The 13,600-nt window shown below is 46.8% G+C and overlaps 1 protein-coding gene and 1 non-coding gene across 2 annotated transcripts in view; both read left to right on the top strand.

The window, feature by feature from the left end:
* LOC126426518 (probable cytochrome P450 6a13) overlaps positions 1 to 13,600 on the top strand; it is a 55,537-nt gene that overhangs the window by 32,632 nt on the left and 9,305 nt on the right. The window contains exon 4 of the mRNA XM_050088423.1: positions 12,195 to 12,318. Within this exon, the coding sequence (XP_049944380.1) occupies positions 12,195 to 12,318 (124 nt within the window). The remainder of the gene's footprint in view (positions 1 to 12,194; positions 12,319 to 13,600) is intronic.
* Trnat-ugu (transfer RNA threonine (anticodon UGU)) lies at positions 1,279 to 1,353 on the top strand. Its single transcript has one exon. It is a non-coding gene; the product is annotated as a tRNA-Thr (tRNA).

Below are 13,600 nucleotides of genomic sequence, written 5' to 3'. Positions count from 1 at the left end.
TCCGACGTATACTAGCGGACCGCGGCCGATTTAAAGGCTACCACCTAGCAAGTGTGGTGTCTGGCGGTGACACCACACTTTGTAGTTCACGAGTGATCCCTTCCACTGATTTCGTGCAATTTTTTACAACCGCCCTCTACAGTGCTCGACAGTCGCTGTCCACCAGTACACGAAGTTTGCCTGGTGTCAGTTTAGTTGTGACTGTTCCTTTGCTTTTCCACTTCACAGTCAGGTCAACAACAGTCGATTTGGATTACTGTAGGAAGGTTGAACTGTCCCTGATGTACGGGGTGTTTATAAATGAATATCGGGGTTTTAACACTTTATAATATAATATTAATTATATTAAACTTACAGTTATAAATGGTATGTCAAATGAAACAGCAACTCAAACAGTTTTACCAAGAACCTTATAAATTTTCAATGTCAGTACCATTTGTCGCACGGCACACACCAAGTCTACAGCCGAGTTCTTCCCAAATGTCGATAAGTGTGTCTTCAGTGATTGTAGCAACGGCTGCTTCAATCCGGTTTCATAATTTGTGGAGGTCTGCCGGTAGCGGAGGCACGTATACACGATCCTCGATGGAGTCCCAAAGGAAAAAATCGCATGGCATTAGGTCGGGTGAACGTGGAGGCCGTGCAAAGCGACCCCTGTCACTGAGCCCCTTGCGGCCTATCCAGCGCTCGGGTACAGTGAAGTTCAACCAATCGCATACTTCGCTATGCCAGTGAGGTGGCGCACCGTCTTGCTGGAAAGTGAAGTTCTCTAGAATAAATGATGACTAACTGAAACCCTCAGCTGCCGACAGGTGTTGTTGACGTACCTCGATGTGGACAGCTGAAAATGTGTGCCCCGATCGGGAATCGAACCCGGGATCTCCTGCTTACATGGCAGATGCTGTATCAGTCTGAGCCACCGAGGACACAGGTGAATAGCACGACTGCAGGGACTTATCCCTTGCACGCTTCCCGTGAGACTCACATTCCCAACTGTCCACAATTCTACATATGTAAAGTACCTTATAGACATTTGCCCACCCACTCATTACTCGCGCACGCTTTGGCAACTCCCGTAAGAGTTTGGGCAACCTGTGCGCATTCGCACAGACGAAGGTCAATGGCTGGGTAGCCTTTAACTATATATATGAAGACAGTAACTGTTCTAGAAAGAACAGATTACTGTTGTTGACCGTGCAGAATTGTGGACAGTTGGGAATGTGAGTCTCACGGGGAGCGTGCAAGGGATAAGTCCCTGCAGTCGCGCTATTTTTCTGTGCCCTCGGTGGCTCACATGGATAGAGCGTCTGCCATGTAAGCAGGAGATCCCGGGTTCGATTCCCGGTCGGGGCACACATTTTCAGCTGTCCACATCGAGGTATATCAACAACACCTGTCGGCAGCTGAGGGTTTCGGTTAGTCATCATTTATTCCAGGGAAAAGCCGCACGGTCAACAACAGTAATCTGTTCTTTCAAGAACAGTTACTGTCTTCATATATGAAATTCTCTAACTCATCTTCTTCCAACTGAGGGAAGAGCTATTGCTCTAGTGTATCAAGGTAAGAAGTGCCAGTTACAGTAGGTTCACCAAAAAAGGACCCATAAACTTTCCGCCAGGATACAGCACACAAAACGGTCACTTTAGGGGAATCTCATTGCATTTGTACCACCTTTTGAGGATTTTCTGAGACCCGGATGAGTGTTAACATGTCCACTGAGGTAAAAGGTCGATTCATCACTGAAGACAACATGATCCAGAAAATCTTCATAACGAAATAACATTTCGTTTGCGAAGTTGGCACATAATCCACGGTCTGCCGGCTTTAGAGGCTGTAATAACTGTAAATGGTAAGGACGTAGTTGTACGCATTTTCTTAAAACTTTCCAGAGAGTCGACATGGGAACTTGTAATTCACGACTAGCCTTCCGTACTGATTTATTTGGGCTACGAGTGAACGACTCTCTCACTCACTCAACATTCTCTTAACTAAATCTTGGTCGTCCTGTGCTCTTCCCTTTACAAAGGCAGCCAGTATCTTTAAACTGATGATACCATCTACGAATGTTATTATCACTTAGAGGATCACAGACGAACTTCAGCCGGAATGCAAGTTGCACAGTAACTACAGATTCGGTCTTTGCAAAACACAAAACGTTTTCTGTTCACTAGTCACCATCTTTGCTACTACCGCTGTCTAGCAGATTGTGGCGGAAACACTTTGCACTGCGCATGCGCACTGGTGCCAAACACAACTGTTTGAGTTGCTCTTTCATTTGACATATCATTTATAACTGTAAGTTTAATGTAATAAGTATTATAAAGCATTAAAACCCCAATATCCATTTATAAACACCCTGTATTTGTTACTCAGATGACATCCAATGACCAGTCCATGCTGCAAGTAACTGAGCCCTACTGACCGACCCTTTCAGCTGTTAATTGCTTCTCTACTCAGCACAATACGACCCGCCTCCTTTATAATGCTAGGTCAGCCCCTTGTGATATGTAGTGCTCAATTCTGCATTAAGTGAGCGTCTCTGGATACGATCAGATAGTCTGCAGGTAGTCACGTAAGACACAACACTTCTTTTTTATTTATCCTCAGTTTATGATACTGATACTGAAACGAGCTCTTCAGCGAATGATAGTAACAGAGGGGCACACAATTTGATTGTATGTCTAATACTCTTAGCTGTTGTATCAGCTGAAATACTGAAGAAACTATGGTTGTTTTAAATGTAGTTATACGCTCCCTAACAACATTTGGAAGCTCTCTAAATAAAGAGTATGATACTATAACACTTTAATAAGGTTGATATTGAAACTTTTCTACACTCATGCTCATAAGTTAAATATAATGCTGGTACATGGTGAAACAACGCTCTGGTGGGCAGTTTGCAGGCGTAAATCACCTCTGGGTATGACCAGGCGGTGCATCTAACCTGCGGTTGTCGCACGGTGGCGCTGGCAGCAGTCCACATACACAGAGGTGTGTTGGTGCACGTCAGAGTACGGTGCAGTGAGTAAGTGTGCAGACGTTTTCAGACGTGCTACTGGTAACTGTGTGTCGAAAATGGCTCAAAGAACACATATTGATGACGTTATGAAGGGTAGAATACTAGGGTGACTGGAGGCAGGTCGTAGCACGAGCCCTCCGTGAGCCACAAAGCGTGAGCTCAAGATTATGGCAATGATTCGAGCAGACAGGAAAAGTGTCCAGGCGCTACAGTATTGGACGTCCACAGTGTACAACACCACAAGAAGTTCCTGCAGATGGCCACGGAGTACTGCAGGTAGCCTCGCTCGGGACCTTACCGCAGCCACTGGAACAGTTGTCTCCAGACACACAGTCTACAGATGACTGAACAGACAGTTTATTCGCCCGGAGACCTGCAAGATGCATTCCACTGACATCTGGTCGCAGGAGAGCCCATAAAGCCTGCTGTCAAGAACACAGTACACAGTCATTGGAACAGTGGTCCCAGGTTATGTTCACGGACGACTCCAGGTACAGTCTGAACAGTGATTCTCCCTGGGTTTTCATCTGGCATGAACCAGGAACCAAATACCAATCCCTTAATGTCCTCGAAAGGGACCTGTACGGAGGTCGTGGTTTGATGGTGTGGGGTGTGATTATGATTGGTGCACGTACACCCCTGCACGTCTTTGACAGAGGAACTGTAACAGGTCAGGTGTGTCGGGACGTCATTTTGCACCAGTATGTCCGCCTTTTCAGGGGTGCAGTGGGTCCCACCTTCCTCCTGATGGATGATAACACACAGCCCCACCGAGCTGACGTCGTGGAGGAGTACCTCGAAACAGAAGATATCAGGCGAATGGAGTGGCCTGCCTGTTCTCCAGACCTAAACCCAATCAAACACATCCGGGATGCTCTCGGTCGACGTATCACTGCACGTCTTCAAACCCCTACGACACTTCAGGAGCCCCGACAGGCACTGGTGCAAGAATGGGAGGCTATACCCCAACAGCTGCTCGACCACCTGATCCAGAGTGTGCCAACCCGTTGTGCGGCCTGTGTACGTGTGCACGGCGATCATATCCCATGTTGATGTCGGGATACATGCACAGGAAACAGTGGCGTTTTGTAACAACGTTTCGGGACGGTTTTCTCAACTTATCACCAATACCGTGGACTTACAGACCTGTGTCGTGTGTGTTCCCTATGTGCCTATGCTATTAGTGCCAGTTTTGTGTAGTACCACATTGTGTGGCACCACATTCTGCAATTATCCTTAATTTATGAGCATGTGTGTATAAAGTATCCAATAAATGTGTAAAACCAAAGGGGAAGGTTGGCTAAAGGAGCTATTGCGGTATAAACACCGCAGATGCCAGACTCCCATCTTTCTATAAAGCCTTTTGTCTGCTTACTTGTTTCCAGAAAAGCTATCTGTGTAAACATGGGCACGTACGCTTGTTTGAAGTAGTTTTCCTAAGACCCTTCTGATAATGCTAGAATTTAGCACATATTTTCATTTACAAAACTCTTTATCACACTATGTGCTAACTCTTTGTGCTCACCAAGAATTTTTTGTGGCAAGAAAAGGGCAGTCAGACTGATCTGCAATGTCAGTTCGTGATCTTCGTGTAGATCATTGTTCAGATGCGTTGGAACTGTGAGTCTGCCATCCCTGTACATATACCCAGTCGTGCAATTTGTTGTTGTCAGTATTAAGTCATTCAGAAGAAACTGCAACATTTATTTAGTGGCCGCCGGACAGAACAGTGATATGCTTTTGGATCACACTTCATTAAGCACTGTACAGAAACGTGTGCAGTATTCAGCAGAACATAAGACGTTGAGTGATAAACCTTAAGTTTTCAATTCCAAGTTTCACTGCCGTACACTCCTTCTGCTCTGTACAAGAATTCCACATCCTAGTTGAGAACTTTCCTCTCTAATACACTCCTGGAAATGGAAAAAAGAGCACATTGACACCGGTGTGTCAGACCCACCATACTTGCTCCGGACACTGCGAGAGGGCTGTACAAGCAATGATCACACGCACGGCACAGCGGACACACCACGAACCGCGGTGTTGGCCGTCGAATGGCGCTAGCTGCGCAGCATTTGTGCACCGCCGCCGTCAGTGTCAGCCAGTTTGCCGTGGCATACGGAGCTCCATCGCAGTCTTTAACACTGGTAGCATGCCGCGACAGCGTGGACGTGAACCGTATGTGCAGTTGACGGACTTTGAGCGAGGGCGTATAGTGGGCATGCGGGAGGCCGGGTGGACGTACCGCCGAATTGCTCAACACGTGGGGCGTGAGGTCTCCACAGTACATCGATGTTGTCGCCAGTGGTCGGCGGAAGGTGCACGTGCCCGTCGACCTGGGACCGGACCGCAGCGACGCACGGATGCACGCCAAGACCGTAGGATCCTACGCAGTGCCGTAGGGGACCGCACCGCCACTTCCCAGCAAATTAGGGACACTGTTGCTCCTGGGGTATCGGCGAGGACCATTCGCAACCGTCTCCATGAAGCTGGGCTACGGTCCCGCACACCGTTAGGCCGTCTTCCGCTCACGCCCCAACATCGTGCAGCCCGCCTCCAGTGGTGTCGCGACAGGCGTGAATGGAGGGACGAATGGAGACGTGTCGTCTTCAGCGATGAGAGTCGCTTCTGCCTTGGTGCCAATGATGGTCGTATGCGTGTTTGGCGCCGTGCAGGTGAGCGCCACAATCAGGACTGCATACGACCGAGGCACACAGGGCCAACACCCGGCATCATGGTGTGGGGAGCGATCTCCTACACTGTCCGTACACCACTGGTGATCGTCGAGGGGACACTGAATAGTGCACGGTACATCCAAACCGTCATCGAACCCATCGTTCTACCATTCCTAGACCGGCAAGGGAACTTGCTGTTCCAACAGGACAATGCACGTCCGCATGTATCCCGTGCCACCCAACGTGCTCTACAAGGTGTAAGTCAACTACCCTGGCCAGCAAGATCTCCGGATCTGTCCCCCATTGAGCATGTTTGGGACTGGATGAAGCGTCGTCTCACGTGGTCTGCACGCCCAGATCGAACGCTGGTCCAACTGAGGCGCCAGGTGGAAATGGCATGGCAAGCCGTTCCACAGGACTACATCCAGCATCTCTACGATCGTCTCCATGGGAGAATAGCAGCCTGCATTGCTGCGAAAGGTGGATATACACTGTACTAGTGCCGACATTGTGCATGCTCTGTTGCCTGTGTCTATGTGCCTGTGGTTCTGTCAGTGTGATCATGTGATGTATCTGACCCCAGGAATGTGTCAATAAAGTTTCCCCTTCCTGGGACAATGAATTCACGGTGTTCTTATTTCAATTTCCAGGAGTGTATGTTACTTATTTCCCTTACTCTCATAATTTTTTTCCATGTTTCATTATTTGTGTAGTTCCTTTTTGTCTTCTTCTTCTTCTTTTTCCTGGCATGTTGTTCTGTATTTGGAAATGTTAATGGTAGAGAGTGGCTGCATCAACTTCCTGTCACTATCCCTCGCCCACCGCATCACCCCATCCCCTAAGACGGAATTTGTGTATCCCAGACTCTCTGCGTCAGGTGTTATCCAGTGTGAAAGTGTGGGAACATTGTGTAGCTGAGGTGGGACGTGAATACCAACCCACTCTTCACCTAGTCGGATGTGGGAAACCACCCATAAACTACATCCAGGCTGGGCAACACACTGGCTCCTGTTATTAATCCTCCCAGTGGATTTGATCCAGGGTCATCTGTAGCTTCAAATCTCACGAGTGGCATGCAAATGCATACAGTTATCTGAACAGTTTCGTTCAGTTTGTTTTTATCTGAAGATCTTGTCAGTTGTCTGCAAACTACACTGTCCAGACCCATCAATGTAACTACCTGTCAAAAGCTGAGGTGGAATAAGGGGAACCGGCCCGTGTTCGCCGTGGCAGATGGTAAACTGCCTAGAAACCACCCACAAACTGGCCAGCTCACCGGACCTCGACACAAGTCCACAGGGTGGATTCGTGCTGGGGATCAGGCGCTCCTTCCTGCCCGAAAAGACGTGCGTTAGACTGCACAGCTAACGGGGCGGGCTCCAGCGCCATAGTCAGCTGTACTACGTTTCCCAATTGAGGATCCACGGCACAGACTCCCCGATCTAGACTACTGACCATTAAAATTGTCACACCACAAAGATGACGTGCTACAGACGTGAAATTTAACCGACAGGAAGAAGATGGTGTGATATGCAAATAATTAGCTTTTCAGAGCATTCACATGAGGTTGGCACGAGTGACGACACCTACAGTGTGTTGACATGAGGAAAGTTTCCAACCGATTTGTCATACACAAACAGCATTTGACCGGCGTTACCTGGTGAAACGTTGTTGTGATGTCTCGTATAAGGAGGAAAAATTCGGTCCATCACGTTTCCGACTTTGATAAAGGTCGGATTGTAGCCTATCGCGATTGCGGTTTATCATATCGTGACATTGCTGCGCGCATGAGTCGAGATCCAATGACTGTTAACAGAATATGGAATCGGTGGGTTCAGGAGGGTGCTGAATCGCAACAGCCTTGTATCACTAGCAGTCGAGATGACAGGCATCTTATCCGCACGGCTGTAACGAATCGTGCAGCCACGTCTCGATCCGTGAGTCAACAGATGGGGACGTTTGCAAGACAACAACCATCTGCACGAACAGTTTGACGACGTTTGCAGCAGCATGGACCATCAGCTCAGAGACCGTGGCTGTGTCGTGTATTCGTCATCACCATACTGGCGTATCACCCGTCGTGATGGTATGGGGTGCCATTGGTTACACGTCTCGGTCACCTCTTGTTCGCACTGACGGCACTTTGAACAGTGGACGTTACATTTCAGATGTGTTACGACCCGTGGCTCTACCCTTCATTCGATCCCTGCGAAACCCTACATTTCAGCAGAATAATGCACGACCGGACGTTGCAGGTCCTGTACGGGCCTTTCTGGATACAGAAAATGTTCGACTGCTGCCCTGGCCATCACATTCTCCAGATCTCTCACCAGTTGAGAACGTCTGGTCAATGGTGGCCCAGCAACTGGCTCGTCACAATACGCCAGTCACTACTCTCGATGAAGTGTGGTATCGTGTCGAAGGTGCACGGGCAGTTGTACCTGTACACGCCATCCGAGCTCTGTTTGACTCAATGCCCAGGCGTATCAAGGCCGTTATTACGGCCAGAGGTGGTTGTTCTGGGTACTGATTTCTCAGGATCTATGCACCCAAACTGTGTGAAAATGTAATCACATGTCAATTCTAGTATAATATATTTGCCCAATGAATACCCGTTTATCATCTGCATTTCTTCTTGGTGTAGCAATTTTAATGGCCAGTAGTGTAGGTTGTCCCACAGATTCTCAACTGGGTTTAAACCTGCAGAGTTTGATGGCCAGCAGAGTAAGCTAAACTCATCCTGGTGATCTCTGATCCACACACATACACTGCTAGCTGTACGATGTGTTGCACTGTCCTGCTGGTCGATACTGTCAGCCCGAGGAAAAACAAACTGCATTTGGGTGTGGTCATTGGCTCAAGAATAGTTGAATAATTGTCTTATATAAAAACAAAGATGAGGTGACTTACCGAACGAAAGCGCTGGAAGGTCGATAGACACACAAACAAACACAAACATACACACAAAATTCAAGCTTTCGCAACAAACTGTTGCCTCATCAGGAAAGAGGGAAGGAGAGGGGAAGACGAAAGGAAGTGGGTTTTAAGGGAGAGGGTAAGGAGTCATTCCAATCCCGGGAGCGGAAAGACTTACCTTAGGGGGAAAAAAGGACAGGTATACAGTCGCGCACACACACATATCCATCCACACATACAGACACAAGCAGACATATTTAAAGACCATGTCTGCTTGTGTCTGTATGTGTGGATGGATATGTGCGTGTGTGCGAGTGTATACCTGTCCTTTTTTCCCCCTAAGGTAAGTCTTTCCGCTCCCGGGATTGGAATGACTCCTTACCCTCTCCCTTAAAACCCACTTCCTTTCGTCTTCCCCTCTCCTTCCCTCTTTCCTGATGAGGCAACAGTTTGTTGCGAAAGCTTGAATTTTGTGTGTATGTTTGTGTTTGTTTGTGTGTCTATCGACCTGCCAGCGCTTTCGTTCTGTAAGTCACCTCATATTTGTTTTTATATATAATTTTTCCCACGTGGAATGTTTCCTTCTATTATATTGAATAATTGTTTTTATTCATTGTGCCTCCCAAAATAACAAGATCACCTAGGGAATGCCACAAAAGCATTCACAACTCGCTAACACTCCTTCTGTTGTTGCATAGTGTCTGCTTTCAGACCTTTTGTGCCACAGACACTGACAGTCATAACATGATTCATCTGAAAAGGTCACATGTCACCACTCAGTGGATATGTAGTTGCGATATTGGCAAGCAAATTCCAGCCTTCGTTGCTGATGAACAACAGTCGGCACGGGTGCACGAACCGAGTGCCTACTGCGGAGACCCGTACAAAACAACGTTTGGTAAATGGTTGTCGAGAACACACTGTTGGTTTTGCCTTGATTCAACTTTGCAATCAGTTCCTCAATAATTGCATCTCTATTGGTAGATGCTCTAACAACCCTACCACAACAAAGGTCAAAAATTAATTATGATTGTAATGTTGCTCACGCTGATAAATATTGCATTTTAAGGCAACAACAAAGTTATTTTATGTGGCAGGTGTCATAAGAGCACAGTTAATAAAGTCGTTTCTTGAAATAATGGATAAACTAGGCACTCATCTTTTCGTGTTTCCCACGCTGGTCTCATTGTGAACTCGTGGCTCAATTGTCGAAAATGTAAGTAGTGATGATTCCAAGCTCGGATGCAAAGAGGCCTAGGTGTTATTCTGCGATATTTAAAAGTTTTACAGATGTGTTCCATAAACCATTATTGAAGATTAAACTTTTGCAAATTAGGACAATGGTGATGTAAAAAAGTAATCAGCACTCCAAATTTAAGTTACACTTCTTTTTTATCACGTAACTTGTTCCAAAACATCACTTCACAATATAAAACATACTTAAAAATATCTTCCTCACTGTTAAAGTTCACATTTCATAAACTGACTGCAATTAGCATCTTTTTTAACATGACGACCAAAGCTTGACTCTCTAATAACTGCTTACGTGCCCAAAAATCAGAGTTACAAGTACGTCAATGATCATAGTGACAAAAGAAAGAATACACATAAGAAAAATATCATTGCAATATATACATACCGATGTATCGGAGTACCTCTACATTAATGAAATCAAATCTGAATGTTGTCACAGAAATATGTTAACTACGAGGTGTGGCTAGAAAAAAAACCGGAATAGTACTGGTGAAACAATAAAACGAATGCAATAAGGCTGAAAGTCGCGTGGCCTGTCACGTGACTCTCGCTCCGCCTACTGCTCGAGTTTCATCTGCCTCCTGCACTCAGTCTGCCCGTGGCGTCTGTTTTAAGTAGTTGACGTTTTGTCTGTGCGTCGGAAAATGTTGAGTGTACAGAAAGAACAGCGTGTTAACATCAAATTCTGTTTCAAACTAGGAAAATCTGCAAGTGAAACGTTTGTAATGTTACAACAAGTGTACGGCGATGATTGTTTATCGCGAACACAAGTGTTTGAGTGGTTTAAACGATTTAAAGATGGCCGCGAAGACACCAGTGATGACACTCGCACTGGGAGACCATTGTCAGCAAAAACTGATGCAAACATTGAAAAAATCGGTAAACTTGTTCGACAAGGTCGCCGTTTAACAATCAGAGCAGTGTCTGAGTTAACAGGAGTTGACAAGGAAAGTGTTAGGCAGATGCTTCATGAAAGTTTCAACATGAACAAAGTGTGTTCAAAAATGGTTCCAAAGTGTCTCACAATTGAACAGAAGTAACGCCGAAGAATGATTTGTTCTGACATCCTGGAAAACATTGAAAGTGATCCCACCTTCTTACAAAATATTATTACTTGCGATGAATCGTGGTTTTTTACTTACGATCCCGAAACTAAACGGCAATCGATGCATTGGAAAACTCCTGGTTCTCCACGACAAAAAAAAAGCACGAATGTCAAAATCGAAATTCAAGGCAATGATGATTGTTTTTTTTTTTTTTTGACATCAAAGGGATTGTGCACATTGATTGGGTACCAGAGGGACAAACAGTGAATCAGCATTACTACATTAGCGTCCTGGCTACCCTACGTGAGCGAGTACGGAGAAAACGGAACGATTTGTGGAGAAAAGAGTCATGGATCCTTCACCAAGACAATGCCCCAGCTCACAGTGCGTTGTCAGTGAAGACGTTTTTGACAAAACACAACATTCCCATCTTAAATCATCCACCCTACTCACCTGATTTGGCCCCCTGTGACTTTTTTCTTTTCCCTAAAGTCAAGTCAGCTTTGAAAGGAACTAGATTTGAGACTGTTGAAGCAGTAAAAGAAAAAGCGACGGAAGTAATGTATGGACTTACCGAAAATGATCTGCAGCATTGCTATGAACAGTGGAAAATTCGTATGGAGCGGTGTAGAGACCGAGGAGGAGAGTACATTGAAGGAGATAACATGAAATTGTAAATAAATGTTTTTTCCAGCATCAGTCCGGTTTTTTTCTAGCCGCACCTCGTATTTTACAGAAACACAGTAGAATATTGCTGGTGTCGAGAGGTTGAGGTGAGGTGCCATAATGGTTACGTAATTCGAGTACCATTACAGTGCACATCCCCAAAGCCATCATTTGTTCCTCTCATCCACGGTCCATGGTCCACGGTGCACGACAGGTGCCAATTTTAGAGAGCGCTATTTTGCCGTGCGTGGCACACTTTAACCGTGGCTGCACCCCTAAAGTTAGTCATCTCTGAAATACTTGTATCCTTGTCTTGAAAACCACTGATTGTGCCCATTTGGACATCAGATAAATTGCTCTGTTTCCACGTTACAACTGCTGCTCTGTTTCCACATCCTCCAACCCGCTTAATATACCCTCCACTGCTAATGCTGCTGTCTGCTGTCTTTGACTGGTTGTTGCATGTTGACATATAATGTAGGCTATGATGACCTTCGTGTGACTGGACCGTGTGCCTACAGACTCATTTGAGGACCGAGTAGCTGTGGCTGCCGTGGTTCCACAGAACTCGATAAACAGATAAATTTCCCTTATACATATGTAGCGTGTGTATTTCAGGTGGTGCGTCACTCGATGGACGAGCGCGAGCAGTCTGGCGTGGCGCGGAAGGACTTTCTGCAGACGCTGCTCGACCTGAGGAGCGAGGGGCGGAGGGACGGCGACAACTCCCTCGGCGGCATCGGTACGTCTCTCCGTGTGCTGATAAATCCGTCACTTTTTAATACTTTCATTATGTATATCTTTTGGAGTTTTCTTAATTAAAGTCTTAGTCACATACAAAAATACGAAAAAATATTGCTCATTGTGGGAATGGGTAGCACCTACAGGGTTACTCAGAAATATCTCCAGGGTCTCAGAAGATAACTGTGCAAACACCAAAAGATATACAAAAACAGAGTATCTCTCCAGATTTGAGCTCACATTGCAGCTGCTCAATGTCAGCACCATTTGTAATGCTGGAAATGTCAATATGGCATGCAGTTTTGTGACTCAGATAAATTGGCCATGCGGTCTAATGCACGGCTTTCCAGAGTGGGAAGGAGCACCTGGTCCCCAGCACGAAACCGCCCGGCAGGCTTGTGTCGAGGTCCGGTGAGCCGGCCAGTCTGTGGATGGTTTTTAGGTGGTTTTCCATCTGCCACGGTGAATGCGGGCCGGTTCCCCTTATTCCGCCTCAGCTACACCGTGTCGGCGATTGCTGCGCAAACAAGTTCTCCATGTACGCGTACACCACCGTTACACTACCGTGCAAACATAGGGGTTACACTCGTCTGGTGTGCGACGTTCCCTGTGGGTTCCACCGGGGGCCGAACTGCACAATAACCCTGGGTTCGGTGTGGGGCGGTGGAGGTGTGAAGCGGACTGCGGTAGCCGTCGTGGAGTTGTGGACCACTGTGGCTGCGGTGGGGACGGAGCCTCTCCGCTGTTTCTAGGCCCCCGGATGACATACAATACAATACAATACAGATAAATTGTCTGAGACGTTGCGACAGTAGCCTGCTTTGCAAACCTGTTCACTGAATTGCCTGTCTGCAGGCCTGAGCTAATTAGTGTGACAATACGGAGCAAAGGGTTAACAATGAAACTTCAACACACCATGACCTACACTGAGGTGAAAAAAATCGTGGAGTACCTTCTAATATTGTGTCGGACTTCCTTTTGCCTGGCATAGTGCAGAAACTGTCCACCCCCGGTAGCCGAGTGGTCAGTGCGACAGAATGTCAATCCTGAGGAGAGGGGTTCGATTCCCGGCTGGGTCGGACATTTTCTCTGCTCGGGGACTGGGTGTCGTGTTGTCCTAATCGTCATCATTTCATCCCCACCGACACCCGAGTCGCCGACGTGGGGTCAAATCGAAAGACTTGCACCCGGCGATCAGTCTACCCGACAGGAGACCCTAATGACACGACATTTTAGTGCAGCAACCTAACTTGGCACGGACTCGACAAGTCATTGTAAGTCCC

This window comes from Schistocerca serialis, chromosome 11 (genome assembly GCF_023864345.2).
Source record: "Schistocerca serialis cubense isolate TAMUIC-IGC-003099 chromosome 11, iqSchSeri2.2, whole genome shotgun sequence".
Taxonomy (NCBI): domain Eukaryota; kingdom Metazoa; phylum Arthropoda; class Insecta; order Orthoptera; family Acrididae; genus Schistocerca; species Schistocerca serialis.
Note: the sequence above shows the minus strand (reverse complement) of the source record. Positions and strands in the feature narration are given on the sequence as shown.